Source organism: Argiope bruennichi, chromosome X1 (assembly GCF_947563725.1).
Source record: "Argiope bruennichi chromosome X1, qqArgBrue1.1, whole genome shotgun sequence".
In the NCBI taxonomy this organism is placed as follows: domain Eukaryota; kingdom Metazoa; phylum Arthropoda; class Arachnida; order Araneae; family Araneidae; genus Argiope; species Argiope bruennichi.
In genome coordinates this window covers 19,665,632-19,689,780 of record NC_079162.1, presented here as the reverse complement: position 1 = coordinate 19,689,780, position 24,149 = coordinate 19,665,632, and the positions used below count along the sequence as shown (strand labels likewise).

Here is a 24,149-nt window from a genome sequence, read left to right as displayed (position 1 = left end):
TAAACATACCTCACAAGCATAATTTAGTAAACATTTCTTTAATGATTAATTTACCTTTACAGCATATCTGGAACACATTAGACTTTTTTTTTTTTTTTTTTTACTTCTTTCAGTGACAGGACTTAATTCGTGCTTGTCTTTGAGCATCAGTCAACATTGGTACATTAAGTAGCTCCATTTGTTCAAGATTCAGATGTGGAAAAAGTGAGACTTGGGACCTTATTTTTTTAAGACGAATATTTCTCGGCATGTGACACCTTTTTCAGGTATTTCCTTTACAAATTCTTATATATACGCTAGGAATTTCTGATCTGCAGTTCCCTGTAGCTGAATTTATGTTTTATGGAGATTTCTGCCCATTTGATCTTTAAGATAACCCCTTTTAAACAATGAAATGGCAGATTTCTTAAAAAGCAGAGAAAGGTGAAAAATCCAAAACGCGGAAGAAACATATCCCCGTATAAGGTTATAAAAAAGTAAACTAATATACAGTTTTACTGTCAGTATCGCTTCTGTTGCCAATGTTTTATGAATTACACATATAAAAACGCTTCTTCCAAGATAAACCTTTCATCTAAAAATATGAAATGCCATTTTAATTATTAAAAAATAGTATTAGGAGAAACGCAGATATTTATTTTCGTTCCAAAACTATTTAATAAAATATCAAGATGACAATTTTTCATTAAAAGTAGACAGTAGAAAATTCTTAGTAGAATATTAGAATTTTCAGTAATATTAAATTTTTTTAAAAAAAATATATCTTACGAATTTATCAAACAGTATAATATTAACGCCATTACTATTATAAAAATCAATAACATAATGGAAATATTCATGTTATGCACCATTTTCAAAAGCTTAATTATCTAATATGTAAAACAAGTGGGAAAGAGCAATTTATGAAAAATTTCAGATTCTATAAAAATAAAAATTTGAAATGCTAAAAATATCTAAGGAAATTTTGGTAATGTAGAAGACACTCCCTCCTAAACAAAGATTAAACCTTTAAAGTAAACCAAAGTATATTTTATTCATTAAAGAGTTATTAGAGGGGGGAAAGTGAGGAGTTATAAAACTTTGAAATGCAAGTATTTATTAGTAGCCTTTAACTTAAATATTTTTTAAAATTCAAACAATAAAAAAAATATAGTTTTACTGAATATAAACAGAATATGTATATATTCAATTTGTACTTTTTCAGGCTGAAATATGAAAATTTAAATAATTTTGCATCAGAATATCCAAAAATTTGCAAATATGATGACACAATTTAAGATGAACATGAGAACTTAGGTGAAACTTAATGTATAATTTCAAATAAACCAACATGTTTTCTATTTATAAAAAAAAAAGAGTTATTTATTTCCTTATAAATCACTTGCTGTTAACATTGCATACAAACTCCAATTTTAATTAATGATGTAAATGATTTTCTGAGAGATTAATTTATAAGTAGATAGGAGTTTTTGTATATTTACTTATTGAGATAATTAAGTTTTTCAATGCTTTTCTATAACATAAGTAGCATTTTCTTTGATAAATAATTAAAAAAATATGTTAAAATGTTTACTCTAATATTTTCTTAATGCACATATAATCTATTGACATACCGATGAATTTGCAGTATGATCAGTTCATAAGAATATAATTTTGTTATTCAGAGAATTATTTTGCAAATGGTACATTATAGAGTAATTCTAGCGTCACAATACAACATATCAAGGTTTTACAAGCAGGCTTACACATCCATTGAAACATTTTATTATAAATTGCATGCACTAAACTAAAAAGACTGCAAACATGTAGTGTTTAACTATTTTTCTTTCATTACCTTGTGAAAATGTGAAAATAGAAGAAACTGTTGCATTATCCAATTAATAAGTGCAAATTGTAACGTTCTATCAAATTAACAGAACATCACACTGATAAGCAAACAATTGTGATGCCCTATTTTAAAGATTGTTTATTGCATGATTTGAATACAGTAGCATTTTAATGGGAGACTAAGATACTACAAAGGAAACAGTGTGCAATTTACAACTACAACACAAAGAAAAATTCCAACATAAAAAGGTGCAATTTTCAAGGTTAAAAATTTTATTTTTTAGCATGCCACTTTTTTTAGATACATGCATACCAACAATATCTCAAATAATAAATACAAACATGCTAAAATATAAACCATGCATAAATTTTCATCAAATAGAAAAATCAATATTACTAAATTATGCAAAGATAGGCATACTAAGAAAATTCACTTACAACAAACAGTTAAATAATAAAAACTTTTAACAACTTAAGATAGCATTTATAACTATTTTTATTGGTCACTAGTTTATCACAATGTTTTGTTCATATTCCGAAGTGACCTTACATTTCTGCATTTACCAAGTGCATTTTTCAAGACAACATGGATTCACATTCAACGACTGAAACTAATAAAAGAATTGTTTAATTCATAAGACAACATGTTAACAAACACATATGCTCAAATGCCAATTTAAAAATAAAGATGTTATATTTCTCACTTGTATTTAACACATAAAATTACAGAACTTCCACAACAAACTAAGCATTGTATAAAAATAACTTTGTTCAATTTGGAGATTATAACAATAATGATACAAACTTATTAAGTATGCTAGCAGCAAACAAAATTTACAGTAATCTCATAAAATATAAACATGCTCTAAAAATAATAGAATGATAGCAGCTCCAAATTTTACATTAAGAAAATCTTTCTGCCATTACCTATCTCATTGGAATGAAAAATAAATTTAAAAAACAAACAGAGAAGTGAAATTTAGAATTACAAGAAGTAAATATATGTTTCTTTCAAAAACACAAATTTTGAATTTCTTTTATATAACTAAATATTAATAATATAATGTTCTAATATATGATACCTTTCAGCTTTATCTTTAAATCAAAGAATGATGACTGAACTAAGAAGGATCATTCTTATAATTTTCTAAGGAATAATAAGGATGCTCAACAGATTTAAACTGTTTAAAGTTGTGTCTTACAATGATTATAAGGTACTTTACAGACAACTTAAAATCAAATATAGAATGCAAGCTGAGTAAAATATTTTAAGAAAGTAATATAAAAGTTATGCTAAATGTTTAAAATAAAATAGAAATGTACATAGGTGAAAAAGTATACATTTCACTTAAAATTACAGTGACATTTTTTTTTTTTTTGAGTTTAAATACAAAATATATTACACTGTATTCTTTTCTTTTATACAGATAGTTCACTATCAAAAAATGTTAGGTATATTAATAAAAATGTTAATAATGAATTACAGCTCATTTTAAATATTTAAAATTATTATTCAACTGTCAAATGGAATAACTTTACATAGTATCAAATTGTATCGGTTGAAGAATTCCATTTGAATATAACATTCCCTCCCTTTTTTCTCAAGACATGCCAATAGCAATTTTCAGATTATTCTCTACAATTAAAGCACAAACATGCACACATTTTGAAAATGAGGAGGAAAACTCTATTTTTATTAAAAGTTATTTTTAATTGCTAAAAATGTTTGCAAATATAAAAAAAAAATATTCTATCACAAAATCTATTTTGTTTCTCATTTAATAGCCCATACATTTAAAATATAAAATGTGCAAACGGCAAATTAATAATTTATTCAGAAACACATACCATTTACATTTTTATATGTTGGTAACAAAAGCAATTAAATTAATGTTCCAAATAAAACAACTTTTTTAATATTTTCCAAAACGTATTTTATAGGCTATTAATTTTTTCCATAAAAAAGTTTAACTACATTAATTGGCAAAATTAACTTCTCTTCAGCCCAAATGGAAAAGAAAGCAGAGAAAGAATAGAAAGACAGCAGAGGAAGCATTTTTATTTTTAGCACTATAATGGCTAAAACAAATATTTTATTGAGGTTCTATAACAGATGCATATATACATAAACTTCCCTAAATGGGGGGGGGGGTTACAGAATAAAAGTTTATAGCTATAATTTATTTGTAATAATTTTATAGGCTTTTCATAAAGATAATGATTTAGATTTTGTAAATCCTTCTATAATTTATTTTATTTTGACATAAAGTTAACGTCTTTATGAAGTGTATATTACACATTTTGAATGGAAAAAATATGTATCTCAACAGTATAACTAAATGAATTTAGCACTTAAGTAGATTAGTGGGAATTTGTTTAAAGATTCACAAGCAACCTATTTATAGTTATTCTTTATATTCAACAATTCTATCCAAGGGAAGAAGTGGAGTATTTTTTAAAAATCATGTATCTAAAAAAGAAAGAGAAAAATGATGCAACTTCATTATTTAAATGAAGATAATTCTTTAAACCAAGAATAAACATTAAGACCTTTTACTAATATGCAATAATTAATAAACCTGAATGAAGTGATGAAAGATTATTCAAACAAAATATGTTTTTACAAACAATTTTTATATTGCACAATGGAGACAGGGTGCATAATAAGACATTACTCAAAAATTAAGCACTTTTAAACACCCATCTTAGTAGGGGAAAAAAAAAAAAAACTAAGCACCTTTGCACATGCATATGTAAACCTGCATATTTTCTAAGCATAGTATGTTTTCTGTATTATAATAATGCATAGTTTTTATTGAAAAAAAAATTTAAAATATGTATTCTTTAAATTTTAATATTTATTTCTGTATTTGCACGTCTTCCTTGTAATACTTTTTTGAAAACAAATTATGTCTTTTTAATTTTGACAAAAGAAATAAATGAAATAAAATTGATCTTAAAAATGAAAAATAAAAATAAAAAATATCAATAATAAAAAAATTAAGTCAACTTTCATAAGATTAACAATAAAGATCTGTAATATTTTTCAACAATACTTTAAAATTAACATTAGATGGTTGTACCAATACTAAAAATGTCAATAGTGATACAGAAGCACAGTATGATCAAAAATTTTGTATTTCATTTTTAATTATGCAACAAAAAATACGATTCGATATGGCTATGATGGAAAGTATAAATTTCCTACTGCATTAACTCACTATATTTAGTAATTTTATTTGCAGTCTTATAAAACTAATAACTAACGCATTCTGGAATAGCTACCATCATCAAATTTAGCGATAATACAATACTAGGTTCTAAATATTTGCTTTAAAAAAAGAATAGCGGCGTTCAGAAATGGTCAGATAATAAAAAAACTTTTATCTCTTCTTATTTCTGAAGCTTAATAAAGACTTTTCTTTTTACAGTATGGAAAAAAAAAAAAAAAAAAAAAAAAAAACAACTTTAAAAAAATTACAGAAAAGCGTGATTATATATTTTAGGGAGGAATGAAAGATTTAACAAATCCTAATTTTTATAATAATGGGAATAATTTCATGAAGTTAAAAAAAAAAGAAAAGAAAAACGACGTGCTTTTTTATACTACATGCGAAAGTAAATAAAACTGTCTTATTTCAGATTTTAAAAAAAACTATAGAAAAACGTGGTTATTTGTTTTATGACGAAATGAAAATCATTTAACTATTCCTAGTTTCCATTAACAAAAGAAACCAATTAGTGAAGTTAAAAAGACGCCAGCCCTGTAGTTAAAAGCAAAATAGAAATCAAATAAAATGCCAAGTGAAGCATTTTTTTTCCAGACAATATATCAATTATTTCCAAATTTAACAAATTCATCAAATAAAGAATCTTATTCAATGAACTACTTAAATTTTTTTAAAAATTAAAGCAAAGAAATTACCCCCCCCCCCTTTTATTATGACGTTAAAAGCGATAAAATAACGCAGCTCAACAATTAGAAGGAGCAATGACATTGTTTTGAATTTAATTATAATAAAAATAATTGCTAAGATATCTAAAACTAATTTTTGAAAAATTATTAAAACTGAAGAAGAAAAAATGTATTCATTCAAACGAAATTGGTATAATAGAAAACCTATTTTTTTAACCTTTAAAATGGTGTAAGAATAATTTTAATGTTTTTTTTTTTTTAAATATACCTTGATGTTATGGTGAAAACAGATAAAATTGCAATTATTTTTTTAAGTATACTTCTAATCCAAATTTTGAAATATCTGTTCTTAGAGGGCTTCTAACATCCAAGAAATAACTTCGCAAATTTCATGCTTCAAATTTGAAAGGTTTATTGAAGTTTATTGTTCTGTCAATCCTAACAAAACTTTATACATAAAGAGAGATTTCACTGGCGAAAATGTATCTCTTTAGTGCACCAAATTCATCCTGCTGTATTCTCATTTTCTATTGATCAGACCAATGTGCACATTCTTTTCACAATTACCAGTCACAACTTAAATAAATCTTTCAATATCTAAAACACTAAAAATTGAAGTTTGAACATTTTTCGAATCACAACAAATATGGCACAGTGCATATTTCCTATTGCCCCTTCTGGACAACTATTCCAGTATTTCAGTAAATGGCAATGCACATTGCTGAAAAAGGAGTGAGTGGGTAAATAAAGGGTCTTAATATGTGTTGGAATCCCTGGATCTAGTTCACCTTGGATTCCCTTTAACAAATTCTTCCATTCTGTAGGTTTTCTTTCTTGATACACCGGTAAATACGTTTTTACAACCATGATTTCGAACTATTATATATAACGTGTGGGAAAACAAAACAAAATAAAAAGCTTTTAAAGTGCTTAAAATTGGTTTTCAAATTTAAATACTTCATGACAATACGCACCCTGAGGGACATATTTTAAATTAGAAGCCATTAACGAGATTTTTAAATTAGAAGCCATTAATAAGAATGTATGCAATCAAATAAAAAATATAGCCATGGGGAAAAAAAAAAAAAAAAAAAACAAAAAAACAAAAAAAAAAAAAAAAAAAAACAGAGCCAAATTTAAGCAACAAATCCTAATTTTTACAGGAGTATTTAGAAATGAACTAAGTGAAATTGAAAACATTAATTTAAAAAGAAAAAAAAAAGATTTAAACCATCATACAATATAAAAATAAATGATAAAAATAAAAATGGTTTCAATTACAAACTGAGCAACAATAAACCAGAGGATTAAAAAAAACACATTAAATTTGCAAATTAAAATGAAACAAATTAAGAGAAATGAATTCAGACACAAACATATTACACAATTTAGAGAAATATATGAAAAAGAAAGCAGAGATTAAAAAGCAATTTTTTTTTTTAAATACATGTATCGTAATCAAAACCAAACACTTCATAATTTTATAACAGTTAATTCAGGCTTCATTTGAACACTAGTATCTATTTCAAGCACAAGACCCATATGCCCCAAACTTTAGAAAAGTATAGTATTTAACTATACAACACTGCTTTAAGTGCAATTTTTCAAAAATTAGCACTATAATCAGTGAAAAACTATGAGCTTTGTTTCTTTAAACATTAATAATTTATAATAAAATATATGTGTGATATTCAAATCTCATTTGGACACTTTACCTCACTGGGAATGAATTTATGAAATCAATTATTAAAATTTCCTATTCTTTTGCTATTTTTAAGAATATGCCAGATATTATTTAATGAAAAAATAAATAAATAATGGGGTAAAACATAGATTAGTTAAGGGAACCAAAAAAATATTGTCACATTTAACCGCAGAGATCATAAGTCAAGGAATCACAATAATTCAAACTTATTTGCAACTGGATCTGCCTACTTAAAATGTCAGAATTTGGTTAGCACTTTTAAAGAGTTTATTCTTTCTGCATTCTAACTATATATACGGGTAAAAGCCATATTTGAAAACAGAATGAAGATCATTGCAAAGCTGACACATCAACAGATCAGAAATCTTATTAAGATTCCACAACAGTTTAAATTGTCTCATACATTCAACACTATTTTAAAAAACATAGAATACTTTGAATGTATTGTTTATACCCATATAACAAAAATTAATTTTAGAATTACGAAATATAAAAATTTATATGTAAAATCATTTCAACAATTTGTAATAAACTTAACCAATAAAGCTTAATCTGAATTTAATGAATTAAAGCTTTTATTAGATGCCATTGAAACAAGAATTTGCTGAAAATCAGCCAATTCCTGGACTAATACTTCAGATTCAAAAGTGTTATCAGAAGTTGCAGCTTCTGAAGCAATTGAACTTCTCTCATTAGAAACACCCACCTGTGTCTCATCCTTTTCTACAGTAACACTTCCAGGAGATTCATCAGCAGCTGCCTTAGACATATTAAGAAAGCGGGTAGATACAGTACATCTCTGTGCATTCTTATCAGGTGCATTTTCAGGTGTAATATCAGATCTTGGTGGAACAGGTGGCTTAGACCCAGTATCTTTCCTGTGAAGAGCTTGAGGTGGTAATACTGGTTTATTTGGAGGAATGGGAGGAGGAGCTCCTCTTCCGACAGACAATTTTTTTGCATTTGCTGTGACATTTGGAGATAGTGCTGTTCCTGCTTTATGCACTGGAACAGCAGATGCGCTTTTAATAGTTCCATAAGCTTTAGTGTTTGATGGTGATGTTGAATCACTTATAATTTTTTCACCTTCTGGTGGTGACAGAGGATTTTCGGCATATTGGGGACCAGGAGGGACAACTTGAAGTAAAGTTCCTACATTTTCAGGGACAGAAGGTGAAGCTAAAGGAGCGGGAGAACTAGGTTTTATAGTTTTGGATGTAGTTTTTAATCCAGATGTGGCTAAAGGAGGACTGCACAAAGGTGATAAAACTGCACTTGAAGTAGAATAAACTGGTTTACCAGGAGTAATTTTGGTAGGTGCTTGTGGTATTAGGCCAGGTGGCTTAGCAGGCGTAGCAGGAGCAGGTCCTGTTTTAGGGCAAACAGCACGTGCAACACCTCGAGGTGGACTTACAGTTGGAGAAATTGTGGGAACAGCTCGAATAGGAGGAGTTGAAACCATTGTAACTATAGTACTTCTTACTCCTTCTCCCAACTGAGATTGTGAACTAAGACTAGAATTAGCAGCTTGTTTTTGAGATTCTGAGATTTCCTCCTGCAGCCTTTGAATTTCAAGAGTCAATTCATTGTTCCTTGATTCTAATTCTGCTATATCTGCTTTAAACTGTTCTCGTTCTATTTCAAATTCACACAACTGTCTTTCCAGTTCTGCTTCCATCTGCAAAGATTTCTTGCTTTCCTCTTCTAATCCATCAACCATGTCAGCAATTCTTCCTTTTTCATCGCAAAGTATCTGCAAAAAAGAATTCAACAAATTATTTTTTAAATTTTACAATGCTATTTATGTATTGAAATTAATTAATCCATAAACAGAAAGTCAATTAACAAATGTTTAATCTCAGCACACAATTATTAAGCATTCTCAAAAAATGTAATTATATTTGTTTGTTTGTTTCCATTAAATCTTGTAGTGAATAGCTTATAAGCCAGTTAACAACTACTACGCTGCACGAGCAATTGCTTTTGTATCATGGTCATGTTATTGGACTGCTAATAACAAGGTCTCAGGTTCTATCCTCGCGCATCCCAATTCACTACAATCTTTTGACATTGATAAATTGTTTACAATATTCTGTTTTATATGAATACACACTAATATTAAAAACACTTATGAATTCTTTGAAGACCTGATAATTGTGGCAAAACTCAATCTGAGTATTTGTTAATAAAGTTTACACAACAGACAAAATTGGATACATTTCTTTTCATCATGCATTAACAATGAATATCCCTTAGTCTCAGCATCAAGACCATTAAATAATTTGAATAATTACCTGCTATTATGTTGGGATTGGAAAAACAGATTATAAGAAAAGGAAGTCTCATATAGTAGCCTACTAGCACTAGAAGCTTTCATACATATTATACAGAACTACCTACTTCTATTAATTAATCCTTTTGTTAAATAGTTTTCTTACATCTTTTAAAGAAAATCAGAGCCATTTTGAGGTAATTCAGTACCCTTGGCAGAACTGCCCAATATTTTCATTAATTTTTTCATTTCACCCCCTGCCCTTTCAGAAGGAAAATTGGCTTCTTGCAATTTTTTACTAAACAGATTTAACACAGTAAAAAAAAAAAAAAAAAGCAAGTTTAATAAAAATGATGTATATTTGAAAAATAATATGTAATTAGCTATATTGGTGAAAAGTACAGAGTATACAACAAATTGACAACAAATAAATAAAAATCGGTCATATTTTGTAATAAAGAGTAAAACAAAATCATTATTTGCCTTACAGTTAAAGACAGCTACAGAAATCTGATATTTGTGTGATGCATAATACAGAACTTTCCTATCTTACTCATTTTTTTAGCTATTTGATTATTGGGAATAGCTTAAAAATAGAATGGAAAATTGGCAAGCAAAGAATTTATTATATCTGCCAAAAAATGATGTAGATCTAGTTGAGAATGTTGAAGATAGTTGAAAAGATAAGTTTAAGCATCTGATTTGTAGGCAGTCTATTCTTTTGTAAAGGTAAGTCAAATACTTTCTATGAATTCTAGTATATAATTATATTTGTAACATTAAGTACTAACTGAAATATTAAATAAGTCCTTTCTCTATATGAGTTTTCAGTAGAAGACATTTTGTATGAAATTACATAGTCTTGTTCCCAGATACAACAACAATCATATTCTTTGTATTGTTATTTTTGAAATGTTTTCATAACAAATAGAAGAAAGGCCTTAATTATTTAAAGCATTTTGATTTCATCATTTTTTTTATAGCTTAATGTTTTATAAATGGAAAGAGTATATGCCTTGCTCAGGAATTTTCAATGTGCTCAACTTACAACAAATATTCACTATCATTATTACAGATTATTAATTTGTTTAAACAAACATGAAAACTTACGAAAAAAGGCAATTTTATATATTATTATTAAGGGCAATTTTTTTTATTATTTATTAAAAGCAAATGTATAATTTGAAATAAGGTTTCTACCATATTTTAATCAAATTTCCAACATTTACCCACTTTTGTATGGCAAATTTCTAATTTACCAGCATTCCTCTTTAATTATAAATTCATAATTATATATATAGATGCCTAGAAATCATGATGGGAGTAAGAGATCCAAAGTTAATACAGATAATGTAACTTGGCCACAGAAGCATTATGAAGAATGAAGTCTCAGTCTGGACAGTAGCATGGCAATTTGGGAATAAAAAGAAAAATACTGCAAAGGCACTGATTTTTGTAGGAAAATTAATTTCGTAAATATGGAATTAATTAGTACATATTCTAATATAGGTTATGTTTGGACAGTACTCTATAAAGAAGAAAATAATGCCCCTGTTCAGCACTTTGCCGCTGCCTAGCTGAGGTGGTCACCGAAAACCAGGAGATGAATCAGATACTCAAAAGAGAAAGAAATTGGAGGACAACAACATGCAATTTGAATAGCTAACAGAAAACTATTTAAAAAAATCTGCGTTTGATCTGCAAAAAAAATCTGCATCTTAAGAGTTATCAGACAATAGAAATCCTTGATTCCAATGATGACACAAGTTCTACAGCAGTTGTAATAAATGATACTAATAAAAGAAAGAATTTTTGTTTAAAAAAGATTACAAAAAAAAATGATCATTTTTATGTAGCAGAAATAACAGATATTAAGAACGATACAGTATTAAACATCCAAAAAATTGCATTCAAGAAACTTCTGCATGTTCAAAATATTGTTTATGATACTGCAACAAAGTTGCCACTCAAATCTAGAAAAAAAAATTCCTTGCATTTTCCCTGTAAGTATGTATAATGTAACAGGAAATATGTCATCAGCACTCATGTGCTAGTTATTAGGAACAATAATATCCCACAGTTTTAATGAGAGGAAAAAGCAAGGAAAGAAAGCAACATTACTCGAAACAATAGCATTTTAAAAGAATGTTGTATTTACATAGAGAAAAAAAAAAAAATACCCTAAGTATTACTTAGAATTTGGCAAGACAAAATTGACAAATTAAGTGGTGATTGAAAAGACATTGACTACCTCTCATGCTCTTCAATTGTAAGTCGCACATCATTAAGAACTCGGGTGAAACAAAACACAAAATAATATTTTTTGCTATCACAATACAAACAATTTAATGATTACTTAACAAAAAACATTACGAAGCAAGATTACTTTTTATCTTAATTCATTTATTTTTTCCAATTCATATATTTTGGCATCTATTTCTGAAATTTCAGCAGAATTTTTAGTCATCAATTTAATTTTCTTTCCTTTCCTTCCCCTTTTTTTTTTTATATTTTGCAACAATTTCATTTGCAATGTTTCTTAGCATTTGTTGTTTTCCTTTTCTTTAAATTTTTTTCTACTTTCTAAAGCTTTATAATAATTCGCATATGCTAATTTAGCATACTGAAGCAATCCATTTTCTATAGCTGCATTGCTATGCGACAACACAAAAATTTTACAATTTCCCAAAAATCAGGAAATTATTTGGATTTCAAAACACGACAATAGAAATCATCTAAAGGAATTTTTGTCATTAAATGAATCAAGCTGTTCCTTCCACTTTTTTCAGGAAAATTTCAAACTGGATCATTGCACATTCTGAACATTTCAAGGATATTTCTGCTTTGGAATAGAGAAGTTCAAGCAATTCAGCCAAATTGAGTTATAATTATGCCCATATTCGGTTTTCACATAATAATGCACTGTTTTTCAATAAATGTGGATTTAAAAAAGATGCAGCTTTTAAAACAGAAAATTTTTTAGACATAAGTATTCTTTACAAATATAGAATACTCTGCTAAAAAGCCCCTTTTTCAGCTTCAGTAACTTCACTAGTAATCAAGTAACTTATAATCAATCTTCCAATATCAGTATTTTTTTTTTTTTTTCAATCTTAAGATTTCTAGGATCATTAAGCTCCATCAAAAATAAGCTGCTTCACCAAATCATATTACAAATATTTTATTGTTTAAAAAATACTTAAGAGATAGATGAACAAATGGAGCTAATCTGTAACAAATAATGAATGATATTTTTGGACGACCTACATTTTGGCTATTTGACTATCAGCAAACATATGTGAAAATATGTCCGATATATCATTGAATGCGTTCAAGGACGAATGTGATGCACCACGTTTTAATGCCCATCAGCTTAAAATTTGTGTTCTTTAACTTAAAAGTTCGAAATTTGCTTATTTTCAAATTTAACGTTATCGGACTTGACATGTCATCTTCTCCTATATTCCTTTCAGATACAAAGACCAATATCAAGGATGACTTTTTTGAACTTGCATGCAATTTTGCATGTTTTGCTATTCTGACATGACTAGTAAATACTTATTTTTATTTATTACTTAAGCTTATTGTCTTCTTACAAAGTGAGCAATACGTAACAAAGAATTTTGCGAAACTTTTCTAATCCATTCAACAAAATCAAGATTCATATTTTTATCCCTCAAATCTGTATAAAATACAGAATTAGTTGTTTTGTTTAAAAAAAATTCTTGAACATAATATGAATACGATCACAATTTGTCAAATAATACACAAACTCTTCTAGAAACTCACTTGAAAGATTAAACACCACCACGATGCCTTCGCAAATTGAATGTTCGTTGTTTTTTCATACTAGGGGAGCTCGTAGCTAGTTGTAACATGTACTTTACGCAGTGGTTTAAAAAAAATTTTGATGGGAATTTTATTAAATATGGTTTTTAAGACTGAATCTTTTAAATAAGTACAGTTGGTGCCCTTCCGAAACGGGTAGTGAGAAATTGTGATTATGTGTTCTATTTTTACTCCTTAATAGAAATTTTTTTTTTTCGTAAATTTTGATTTAAGATAAATTAATTGATCTCGTGAAAAGAATTGTACTTATTTATTTTGTCTATGTATATCAGGTTATAAAATACAATTAATTTTTTTAATAAGTCTAACAGATATTGGTTTGTAAATCAATATAAATGCCCGACACCATTTTTTAAGAAAAACTTGTAAATTTCGAGTCTAACTGAGTTATAATTATGATTATTGTATTTCCGAGAACTTTTCAATTTTGTTGCAAAAGTCGGGGATCATTGATCTGGCAGCTATTACAAAAATACGCAAAACTCTCTTCCCAACCATGAGACTAACAGAGAAGGGAAGAAATTTTACAGTAAATATGAGTCTGGTTTTCACGGAACACAATTCATCAAATTATATAAATGACATAATATAATTATTATGAAATAGGAACATGTAATTAATTCTAAAAAAAATTTCAATTTGAAATTATACTTTCTTTAGAAAGGTTTAAAAACTCTCAGTAATAATAGTTTAATAGAACTGGAAAAATGTTACCTGAGACAATCGGTCACATTTTTGTTTTTCTTCAGCATATCGAAATATTAATCTCTTTCTTTCTGCAAGTAGCAACAATACAATTTGCTTTTGTCTTAATCTTTCTTGTTCCAGCGTTTCTTGCAAACACTTAATATCTTTCTCCATGCATCTGTTCTGCTGACGTTCAAATTCATTTTCTTGATGCAAACGTTCACGTTCTTTTTCCAAGAGATATGTTACATCATCTCCTTGAGCAGTGTCTTGAGCATGTTTCCGTTTTTCGTCTTCTAACTCAGCAAGAAGCTATTAAAAGAAAGCACATTTCAAACTAGAGATAACGATGCGGTATTGATATATATTTTTTAAAAAAATCTAATAATTTTTATGAGGGCCAAAATTTAGAATGATAGAAATATGCACTGACCTCACTGTTTCAAGAGAAAATCTCCAAAATAACTGAATTAAAGTGTGAAAAGTTTATGAGACAGACACTTAAAAAGCATCAATTAAGGTAAAAAAGAGGGGGGGGGGACAAATATCATGTTAGGTTCATTAACTGGAAAAAGATTAAAACCTTCCTTTCTTCTCAAATTTTACACTAAAAATAATTAAACAATAGGAGAGGAAAGAAACAAGTATTAAAAATCAGAACACAGGAAATAGCAGATCAAATATGAATATCCTCACAATTTCTCAAATAACACACACTCAATAAAACTCTTCCAAGAAATCCACGTGAGAGCGACTAAACACCTCTGCGATGCTTTCGCAAATTGAATGCTTCCATTCTCGCCAGAGAATTTATTCTATTCTCTCAAGCAATTATAGCAGTTTCCCGCAAATTCCAGAATCTCATGGAAAGAGAACTACAGTATTCGAAACTTTGTCTCAAAATTAAACTGATTTATATAAAAAAGCGGGGGGGGGGGGCGAGAAGAAAAGGCGCGAGTTTCCACGATTACACAGTCGTGAATGGAGTTGTGTCGTTTTTGATGCTATAGATACGATCTTTTATTCTTTCAATGTTCAGAGATCACTATTTTTTAAATGAAAAAACACCTCAAGAAACTAAGCAATTTAAAATTCTCTGTACTTTCCCGGTTTTCATGGAAATTTTCAAATTTTGCTTTCTTTTCCCTGTTTTACTAGTGCTATTTCAATCTTGAATACATACACTGTCTTTTTTCTAATACAGAATAACTAAGCAAACAATACAGAATAGCTACAGAAATTGTGAAAATTTTTTCTTAGAGTAAATTTGCAACATTCCCCGTGACTTACGATTACAAGTTATATTAGCTTACTGGCTTTTTCTCTTCTTAAAATAACTCTATATGTAAAATATACATTATTAAAAAAAACTTTTATATGTTTATTTAAAAAGTTTTTTTACGTGAAATTTAATCTTTAAAAAATAAAATGAACATCCTAAAAAACGCCATTAAAATAGTATATTATTTTTTTTATTTAGAAAAAAATGCTGCAAATTAAAACATATCTTCTAAAACTGCATATGAATTCTAATAAATATTAAAACTATATTTTGCAATATGAAATGATGTTAATAAAAAGCTATCAGCATCCTCACTCAAAATTTTAAAACAATTTAATGAATAATTAGTGCTCTTCGCATTAGTACCAGGATTACATGCAGCATAAATATAAAAACAGTACTATAATATTATATAAAAGATTTAAATAAAAGGAACTGCCGAATTAATTAATTTAAATTTTTTCTTATGATTAGTTAATCATAAGAAATTACGCCCTCGAATCAAAAACGCACGTTTTTATAAATGAATAAAAAATTTTTTATTCTATTTATTATTATAATTAATGCTATTTGCAAGTTGCTAATTTAAAGATAACTCAAGTAACAAAAAACAAATGCTTCCTATTAAAATTAAAATACAAAACATCACAAATAATAATAAATCATTAATTTCAAAATTGAAAGACCAATTATTAGAGTAACAATAAAAGATAATGGTTTAAAATAACCATTTCTAAGGTTTGCAATTTCTTCCTCAAGTCTCTTTTCTATCTGAAGAATTATTATTATTTTATTTTTTGAGCTGATACTCTACCTCTCCTTCCCTCTTAAATTTCTGTCGTTTCTTCCTATTTTTTTCCTATCGTTTCTTTTCTTTTCTTTAAACTCTTCATATTTTGTTAATAACTCTTCACACCTAAAATCAAGTAATCGACACTTCATAATTACTTATTCCACCATCTGCTTGAATGTTGTCAAACAATTCTTCTTGCAGTAAGTATTTGTTCTTTCATATTCTCAAACAGACAATCTATATTTATTGAAAAATCTCACTCAACATTACTGTTGCTATAGTAATCATTATCATTTTTAAAAATGATATAGCATCAATGCAAGAGCACGTCGTCCCAAAATTATTGATCTCTGTTTTTTGAAAAATGAAAACCGATCTTTCTGAAAATTGCTGAATAAAATTGCTGCCAGAAGCATCCACCAGCTTATCACTCTTTTTTTGAGATTCCAAAAGTAGTTATACCCTTGAAAGAAAGCTGCACATGTTTGCTGTTGCTATGATAGTTTTGGCTACATTAAGCTCGGGCGTAGAGAAATGACAGAATGAAATCGGCGATCGCGCACATGCTTGAAGCGAAATGTTCTCATCCATAATTTTTCCTCCTTTATAGATATTTTTATGAATTCCCCTAACTTCTCAAATTCTATAAAAGTTCCTGATTTCGCGGTTCTGTCGCCATCCAAAATAGACAAAAAGATTATAATAGATGGCAAAAATGGTTTTTGAGATAAATTTTAGTAAATTGCTACAACACACCAAGAGCTTCTAAAACTGCATATGAATTAAATAGAAGAAATTAAATCTTATATTAAGAAATAAACGTTTCAAAATGAAAGAGACTAGAAATATATTAAGAAATGTAAAACAGCAGAAAATCAAAAATGAAAAAGGACAGAAATTCTAAAATTTGTGGGGATTTAAAATAGGTAGCGGTTTATAACATCTTAAGTGTACCCATCCTAAGAGCCTGAAACAAAACATAAATGAATTCATTCTGAACTTTACACATTCTTATTACCTTTTCACACCGTTGTTCTGCTTCTTGTAGTTGCTGTTTCAATTTAGTCTGAGCAATTTTATACTGCTTTAAAAAGTTCTCTAAAGTAGATAGCTGCATTCCATACAAATTTTTAACAGCTGTTTCATCAAACGTAGCATCAAATGCTCCTAAGCAATCCCGCTGTAGAGCTGCCCAAGGATCATTTGCAGTTGTTGATTTCCTTTTAGGATATAACAATTGCTTCACTTGCTCAGCCTATGAACATGGAGAAAAAAATATTATAAAAATTCCATTTTTTTAAAACAGCAATTGGAATTAAACTAAAACATGAACAAACAATGGAAATTTGGCTTGGAACAAACAAAGTTTAACTTCATAAATAATGAATTGTACCAAGCATAAATACAAAGTATGCTAAATAAAAATAAATACAAAAATTTCTTGGAATATTTAAAATTTTGAAAATATATTATATAAAAGAAAATTAATTGATCTCATGAATGATAAAATTTGAACCTGAAAATGCTAAAAAAATCAGTATTTCCATTGAAATGTGTCATGCTTTCAAAACTTATTTGAATGTATACTGTAGTACCTTAAGTACAGCTATGACTATCTCCCTCGCTTGCAGCTCTCCTTCTAAAACTCCCAAGAGTTGCAACAGATCAGGTTTACTAAGCTCCATTTTTGGATGTCTCTAAAAATAACATAAACACAAATATTAAATGCACAAAAATTCATCTTGGAAACAGAAAAAGGAAGGAAAGTTGGTATGAAGAAATAAAGTATTTCTATCAAAAAGTAAATAAATACAAAGCATCAAAAAGCTTCATTTCCAGGATTTGTTTTTTGAAGTTTCATTATTGTAGACAGAAATTGCCCATCATTTTTGGTACAACTAGTGAAAGATCAATACAGATGGTAATGTTTGGATATACTGGTGGCTTTATCAAATAATCTTGATTTTAATTGCATAATTTAAAAAAAAATTATGACGACTGACTTTGATTAAATCATGAATTTCACACAATATAAATTGTGCAGATATAAACAAATTATATTTGCACCAAATATCTGACAAAACGATATGAAAAGCATTAATAACAGTCATACCTAGTACCATTTTAAACAATACATATAAAATAATGCTTATTAGAAGATTAATGAGATCCTTTTCTTTTTCCATAAAGAGCAACATTAAGTACCTATAATTATATTTTAAATAACTAAATTTTCTTTATAAAAATTAAATTCAAGTTTCTACTAACATAGTAGCTCTCCTATTAAAAAAAAAAAAAAAAAAAAATCCCAACCCCCTTCTTCTGGGGAGTCAATATTTTATTTTCAAATAGAGATGTAAGTTACATATTACTTCATAAAACGCAGAGCGGTAAAACACAAATTATTTGACAGCTAACACGTTAATCAAAAAAGAATAACAAACAGTAAAATTTAGGCTTATTATCTTTGGTTTTGAGATTTAAAAAACATCAGTTCTACTATTTACACTAAAATTAATTTATTCATCAATAACTCGTTTCTCCTAAAAAAAACATTTGAAAGATTGTTTAAAAAATTATTTCATGTATAACACTTGAAAAGATAAGGGGAAAACATTTTTTTTCCAAGTTTCATTTTAAAATTTTTTAGGAAAAACATTCTAATGTTTTTCATAATTTAAAAAATTAGGCTGTTTAAGATGTGAGTGCAAACATCATAAAAACCTAATAATTTATACACAGTCGCAGGAGGGGGGAAAAAATCCACCTAGCTTAATTTTGCCGTTAATTATCAAATATGAAAACTAAAAATACATATTTAAAGCTAGTGACGTAAATTAAAAGGTGTTGTGCCCAAAATGTTCATAAAGGATTGTCTACATATTTAAAAATAAACAAACTTCGAAATTTCCTACGGCAACACCTTTTTTTTTAACGTCACAAATAGATTTCTCATAAAATAACCCTGAGAATAAATTTTTGTTAACCCTTTGCGACGCACTGCCCTTTAAATTTTAAACTTACACAAAAAAATATTTGTTAATAACCTATTTAGGCCTACAGGAGTACACAGGTTAAATTTCATGAAGATTGTACTTATCGTTTTGATTTTAGGGGTGTTCCATCACCTGGAACACTGCGCCGCTAGAACTCTGGGAAGTGGGATAAGTCAGCATTGCAGTGAAGCGCGAAAATCAGTGAAATCTCTAGAATATGAATACAAAAAGCACTCCGTTACACCTGGGTAGCAGATTTCACATGATCCAAGGTGTACTACACTACAAGGAGGCATGCTCAGATTCGTTATTGAAGTGCAATTTTTGAAGTATTTGTGGTGTTTCGGAAAAATTAGACTTTATAAACATTTACACTATTATATAAAACGAGTGTTAGCGAAACTGAAAATAAAGAGCAGGACATTAAGGGTAGATCTGAGTAAAGATTGCTAAATCAACACATTAAAAAAAAAGTTTAAACCCATAGTGAAGGTTGGTCATTCCTTAGAATTCTGACCCTCCCAAACATTATTCATCGCTAAAAAGATAATTGAAAATATTACTTATTGATCATTGTTAACTATTGACTGATCATTGAAAAGTTGACAATGCTATTTACAATCTTAAATAATAAATGTGCAGAATTTGATTGAATTCGCAGCAGTTGTTTGAGAAATATGGAATATTCATATATACATAGTCAAAATGACTTATTTATATTAACATAGAATAACACCAGTAAATGCAAATTATTTTTCAGAAACACTGAAAATAAGTTATTTGAAATGTTTTTTTTATGCAATTTTCTTATTAAAAAATCTTATTAAAGCACCTTCATTGCATAAACTATAAAATTTTTTGAATAGCCACTTTATTAGCATACCAATTTGTTTGAAAAAAATTGTATATATATATATATATATATACATACATAGAGAGAGAGAGAGAATATAAATGTCATTAATTTTATTAACTATGTACACAAAAATTTTGCAAATTTTTCTTTTAATTTATTCAATTTTCTCACTAAACCTTTGAATATTTGACATATCAGAACATCAAGGATTTGTTTGAATTTATCGTAATACTAACTGGTTCTGGGGGTGGTGGTGAAAAGTTATGTTTCTCTGATATCTTTAAAATTATATTTCTAATTTCTGATCAAATCTCTACACAATAATATTTTTACACCATCTTAAAATTAAATAAAAAACAAAGCATTGCAGTGACATCAGTTTTATTGTTTCACTATTTTTATCTGATTTTTAATAATTTTTCAAAGTTAATAAAAAAAAACATTTTTGTCAGCCCTATTGTTTTCTCGAAATATTAATCTTTCTTCACTGCTTAATCTCGTATACTTTTCGTACCCTTCTGTTAATATTAAGTTGGTTTCTACTGACAGTTTTAATTTTGTTTTCCATGAAGAAAGTAAAAGCAAGAATTTTAATATATACAAGCAATAATTAAACATGTTTTATTGTTTCTTTTTAATTTCTTTAACAGCTTGATTTAATTCTATCAGATATCTTAGAATTTCAAGTTTTTAATAGATACAGCTGACATTTTCTGCCTTTTTTCAGAGTTCTTACTTTCTTGTACACATAATATAAAGAAAGTATTGTAATCTTCAAAACATTTGAACTCAAGATTTTGAAAATTACGTCAAAATTTAGATTTTCCTCAGTTCAAAATTAAAATTTTGAAAAATACCTATCTATCCACTTGTCTGTCTGTGGCAAAGATAACTGAAAAACACTTTGAGTTAGACGAATGATATTTGATATATGTAGTAATATACAGTAAATTTGTAGATTCTATATAATTTCCTGCAAAATACATTCAAAGGAAATCTGTCTGTCCAGTTGTTTCAATACAAATTAACACAGTAATTACAAAACGGTGACAGCTAGATAGATAAAATTTGGTACACAGATTAAACATCCAAAGCATATCAAATTTTGAGATAAATAGAATAAGATGCTAACCATCTACCAGTCTGCACTTTTAGAAGCATGTAAAAGCGATAAAAATTCAATGACTTAAATATGTCAAATTTGGTATGTGCTATGACTACAGTTATAATTTTATATCAAATTTTGCTTTCAATTGGTTGGGAATAAATGTGCATAAAACAAAATAATAATAGCCAAAGGAGATTTAAAAGGAGAGTATAAGAGAAAGTTATGGATGGACCACTCTTACTGGTTTCAATTTGAATTCACTGAATATGATTTTAATTTACTTGTTAAATTTGTCAATTTTCACTGTCTTATTTGCCAAATTGCAAGACTAAAATAGTTGTTTATATTCCCAAAAATTTAAAGTAATAATTGGTTACTGTTAATCAGGGCTAAGGTTTCTAAACACTCTTAAGAAATTGAATATAAAAATTCAAAAACTGTTAAGACATAAAATTACAAACTTTAAAAACAATTGTTTTGTTTAAGATTTTAAAATAGGAGTCGTTTAGTTCCTGAAACGAGTGAAAAAAAATCCAATTCAAAGCAGCTTGTCAAGAAGGATGCTGAAAAAGAAATTGCAAAATAGCAGCTGATTTATTGGTTCCCCAATATCACAATAATCACAACAAAATACTTCAGGGGAGATAAAAACTGCAGGTGAAATTTCATGGACTAGTTTTGTGTCATTATCAACATGTCCTGAATAGTGGAAAGGGAAAGTTCAATTCACTATTTTCTGAAAATGGAGCCTATCAGTACCCTGGATAGAGTCCCCCCCCCAAAAAAAAGCCTGCTCACTGAAAAAAGATTTAAAAATTACAAAATAAGTTATTGCAAACCTTTCATTTAAAACAATTACGGAATAAAAAATCATTACAAAATATTAAAACTATGATAAAAATTATTCGAATATGCTGAAAAAATGAACACTAAAATGAGGTTTAAGTGTTATATTTTTCAAGCAATTTGAAATTCTTTATTGTTATTGAACTAAATTTAGGCTCATATTTTCCTTTTTCAAAACAAAATTTGGTTGAATAAGGGTGTCAAACATGCAGGCTGCTCACAACCAACAGCGGTTGTCTCTACTTATAATTAGGATGACTGTATGTGCTGTTGCTTTACAAAACTTGGTGCACTTATAATTTGAGGATATCGGTGCACACTTCGGAATATTTTTTCAAAATTTTAACGTTTATTCACTATAAAATCAAAAATTATTAACAGTTTATACATGACTTTATTTATATTTCTGAATATATCACTAAGAAAAATCATTTTTCATAGTAAAATAAAGATCTTAAAATTTTAATATATTATTTATTGACATGGTAACTGTGAAATTTACACATCCACTACATGGTTTACTTGTATTTCACTTATGAACTTTTTAATCCTTTTCTTTACACTTACAACATTTTCATTGTTTACCTAAATCAGCATTATTGGAAAAAAATGCTGGGATTAAATATTAAAAACAATGAAAAATATTAAGAATTTCGATTCAGAAATAAAATATATTATTTAAAAATGCCAAAATGTTTTTAATTTAATTAAAAGTAGAAAAATTATACAGCATAAAATTTCACGTCATTGACAAAATGTTTTTGAATTTTCAAATGATGTAAAAATAATTTTTATACTATTTTAGGTAATAAAAGATATTTCTATACTATTTTTGTGATAAAAGAACTTTAAATTTTTCAAATAGAATCTTCATATTTGATGTCAATATATATTTTGGAAAATGCACTGACGATATATATATATATATATATATTCTCTATTATAACTTTCAAAATCATCACAGAGCAGAGAGAGTTTTTACTTCATCTTAAAATTCAAAAGATTGTCTTTTGGATTATTCATTTTTGTACTTACTTTTTTTGTCTACTTTTATATTTCATCATGGACTTTTCTTCTATTATTGAAGATAAGGGCATAAAGACAAGGTTTATTTTTTCATAAGTAGTAAGTTTCTGTTTAAGTTCGCTTTTAATATACTTTTTGAAATCTGATATACTTGCAACTGAAGTTTAATTTTACAACTAAACAATGAAGAAAACTTCAAAGTTGCTTTCATTTTTAAAAATTGCTTTTCTTTTCTGCAATATAATTAGAAGTATAACAATATATGATCAATCTTATAACCTGAGAATTATTTTCTCATTAAAGTAAGCTGAGTTTTATTTGAATCAGAGAAAATTTTGTTGAATAAAAGTTATGAGAGATCTTCTGTGTCATCGCAAAAATTATGAAAAACATTCAGTAGTATACATAACGTTTTATTGATGAAGGATTCTATATTCTATACTCAAAATTTGTATAAACTTATTTGGTTTCTAAGAAAAAGTTTTTGCATTAATTGTACCTTAATCACTTCCATTTTAAATTAAGTTTAAATTATCGAGGAGTTGACAGAAAATTTGGAAATATTTAGTACGGTATGGAGTAAGGCTTTTAAAATAGTATGAATCATATGACAATCAAAATTTAAAATTTAAAGATTTTGCCATTTTGCTGAATCAACCATTATAACCCAGACATGTAAAATATTTAACTAAAAAATTTATATTGATCAGTAACCCAGAAAAAATGCTAATTGCCAAAAGTGGCTAGGCAGGAATACGTTAAAAAAAGATATATGCTATTTTAAAGCTTTTATATTCAGATTTTTTTTAAATAATTCAATTACCCCACAATATATCACTATCCAGTTGCAAAATAGTGAGCACTTTGATTCTAATCCAAATAATTTAATGTTGAGATTTTTTAAAAATTATATTTAATATAAAATTGCTCTTAATATTCTGTAGGGATCTTCTTTAGAGGGATTCAAAAAATTCCAGATACATGTG

General features: G+C 27.5%; 1 protein-coding gene across 3 annotated transcripts in view; it reads right to left on the bottom strand.

Moving 5' to 3' along the window:
* The window catches only part of LOC129958755 (CTTNBP2 N-terminal-like protein), a 43,145-nt gene that overhangs the window by 3,055 nt on the left and 15,941 nt on the right, over nt 1-24,149 (bottom strand). For all 3 annotated transcript variants that reach the window (XM_056071419.1, XM_056071420.1, XM_056071421.1), the window contains exons 3-6: nt 17,927-18,028; nt 17,350-17,586; nt 14,284-14,568; nt 8,155-9,201 (exon numbers count right to left, since the gene is read on the bottom strand). In XM_056071419.1, the coding sequence (XP_055927394.1) occupies nt 8,155-9,201; nt 14,284-14,568; nt 17,350-17,586; nt 17,927-18,028 (1,671 nt within the window). The remainder of the gene's footprint in view (nt 1-8,154; nt 9,202-14,283; nt 14,569-17,349; nt 17,587-17,926; nt 18,029-24,149) is intronic.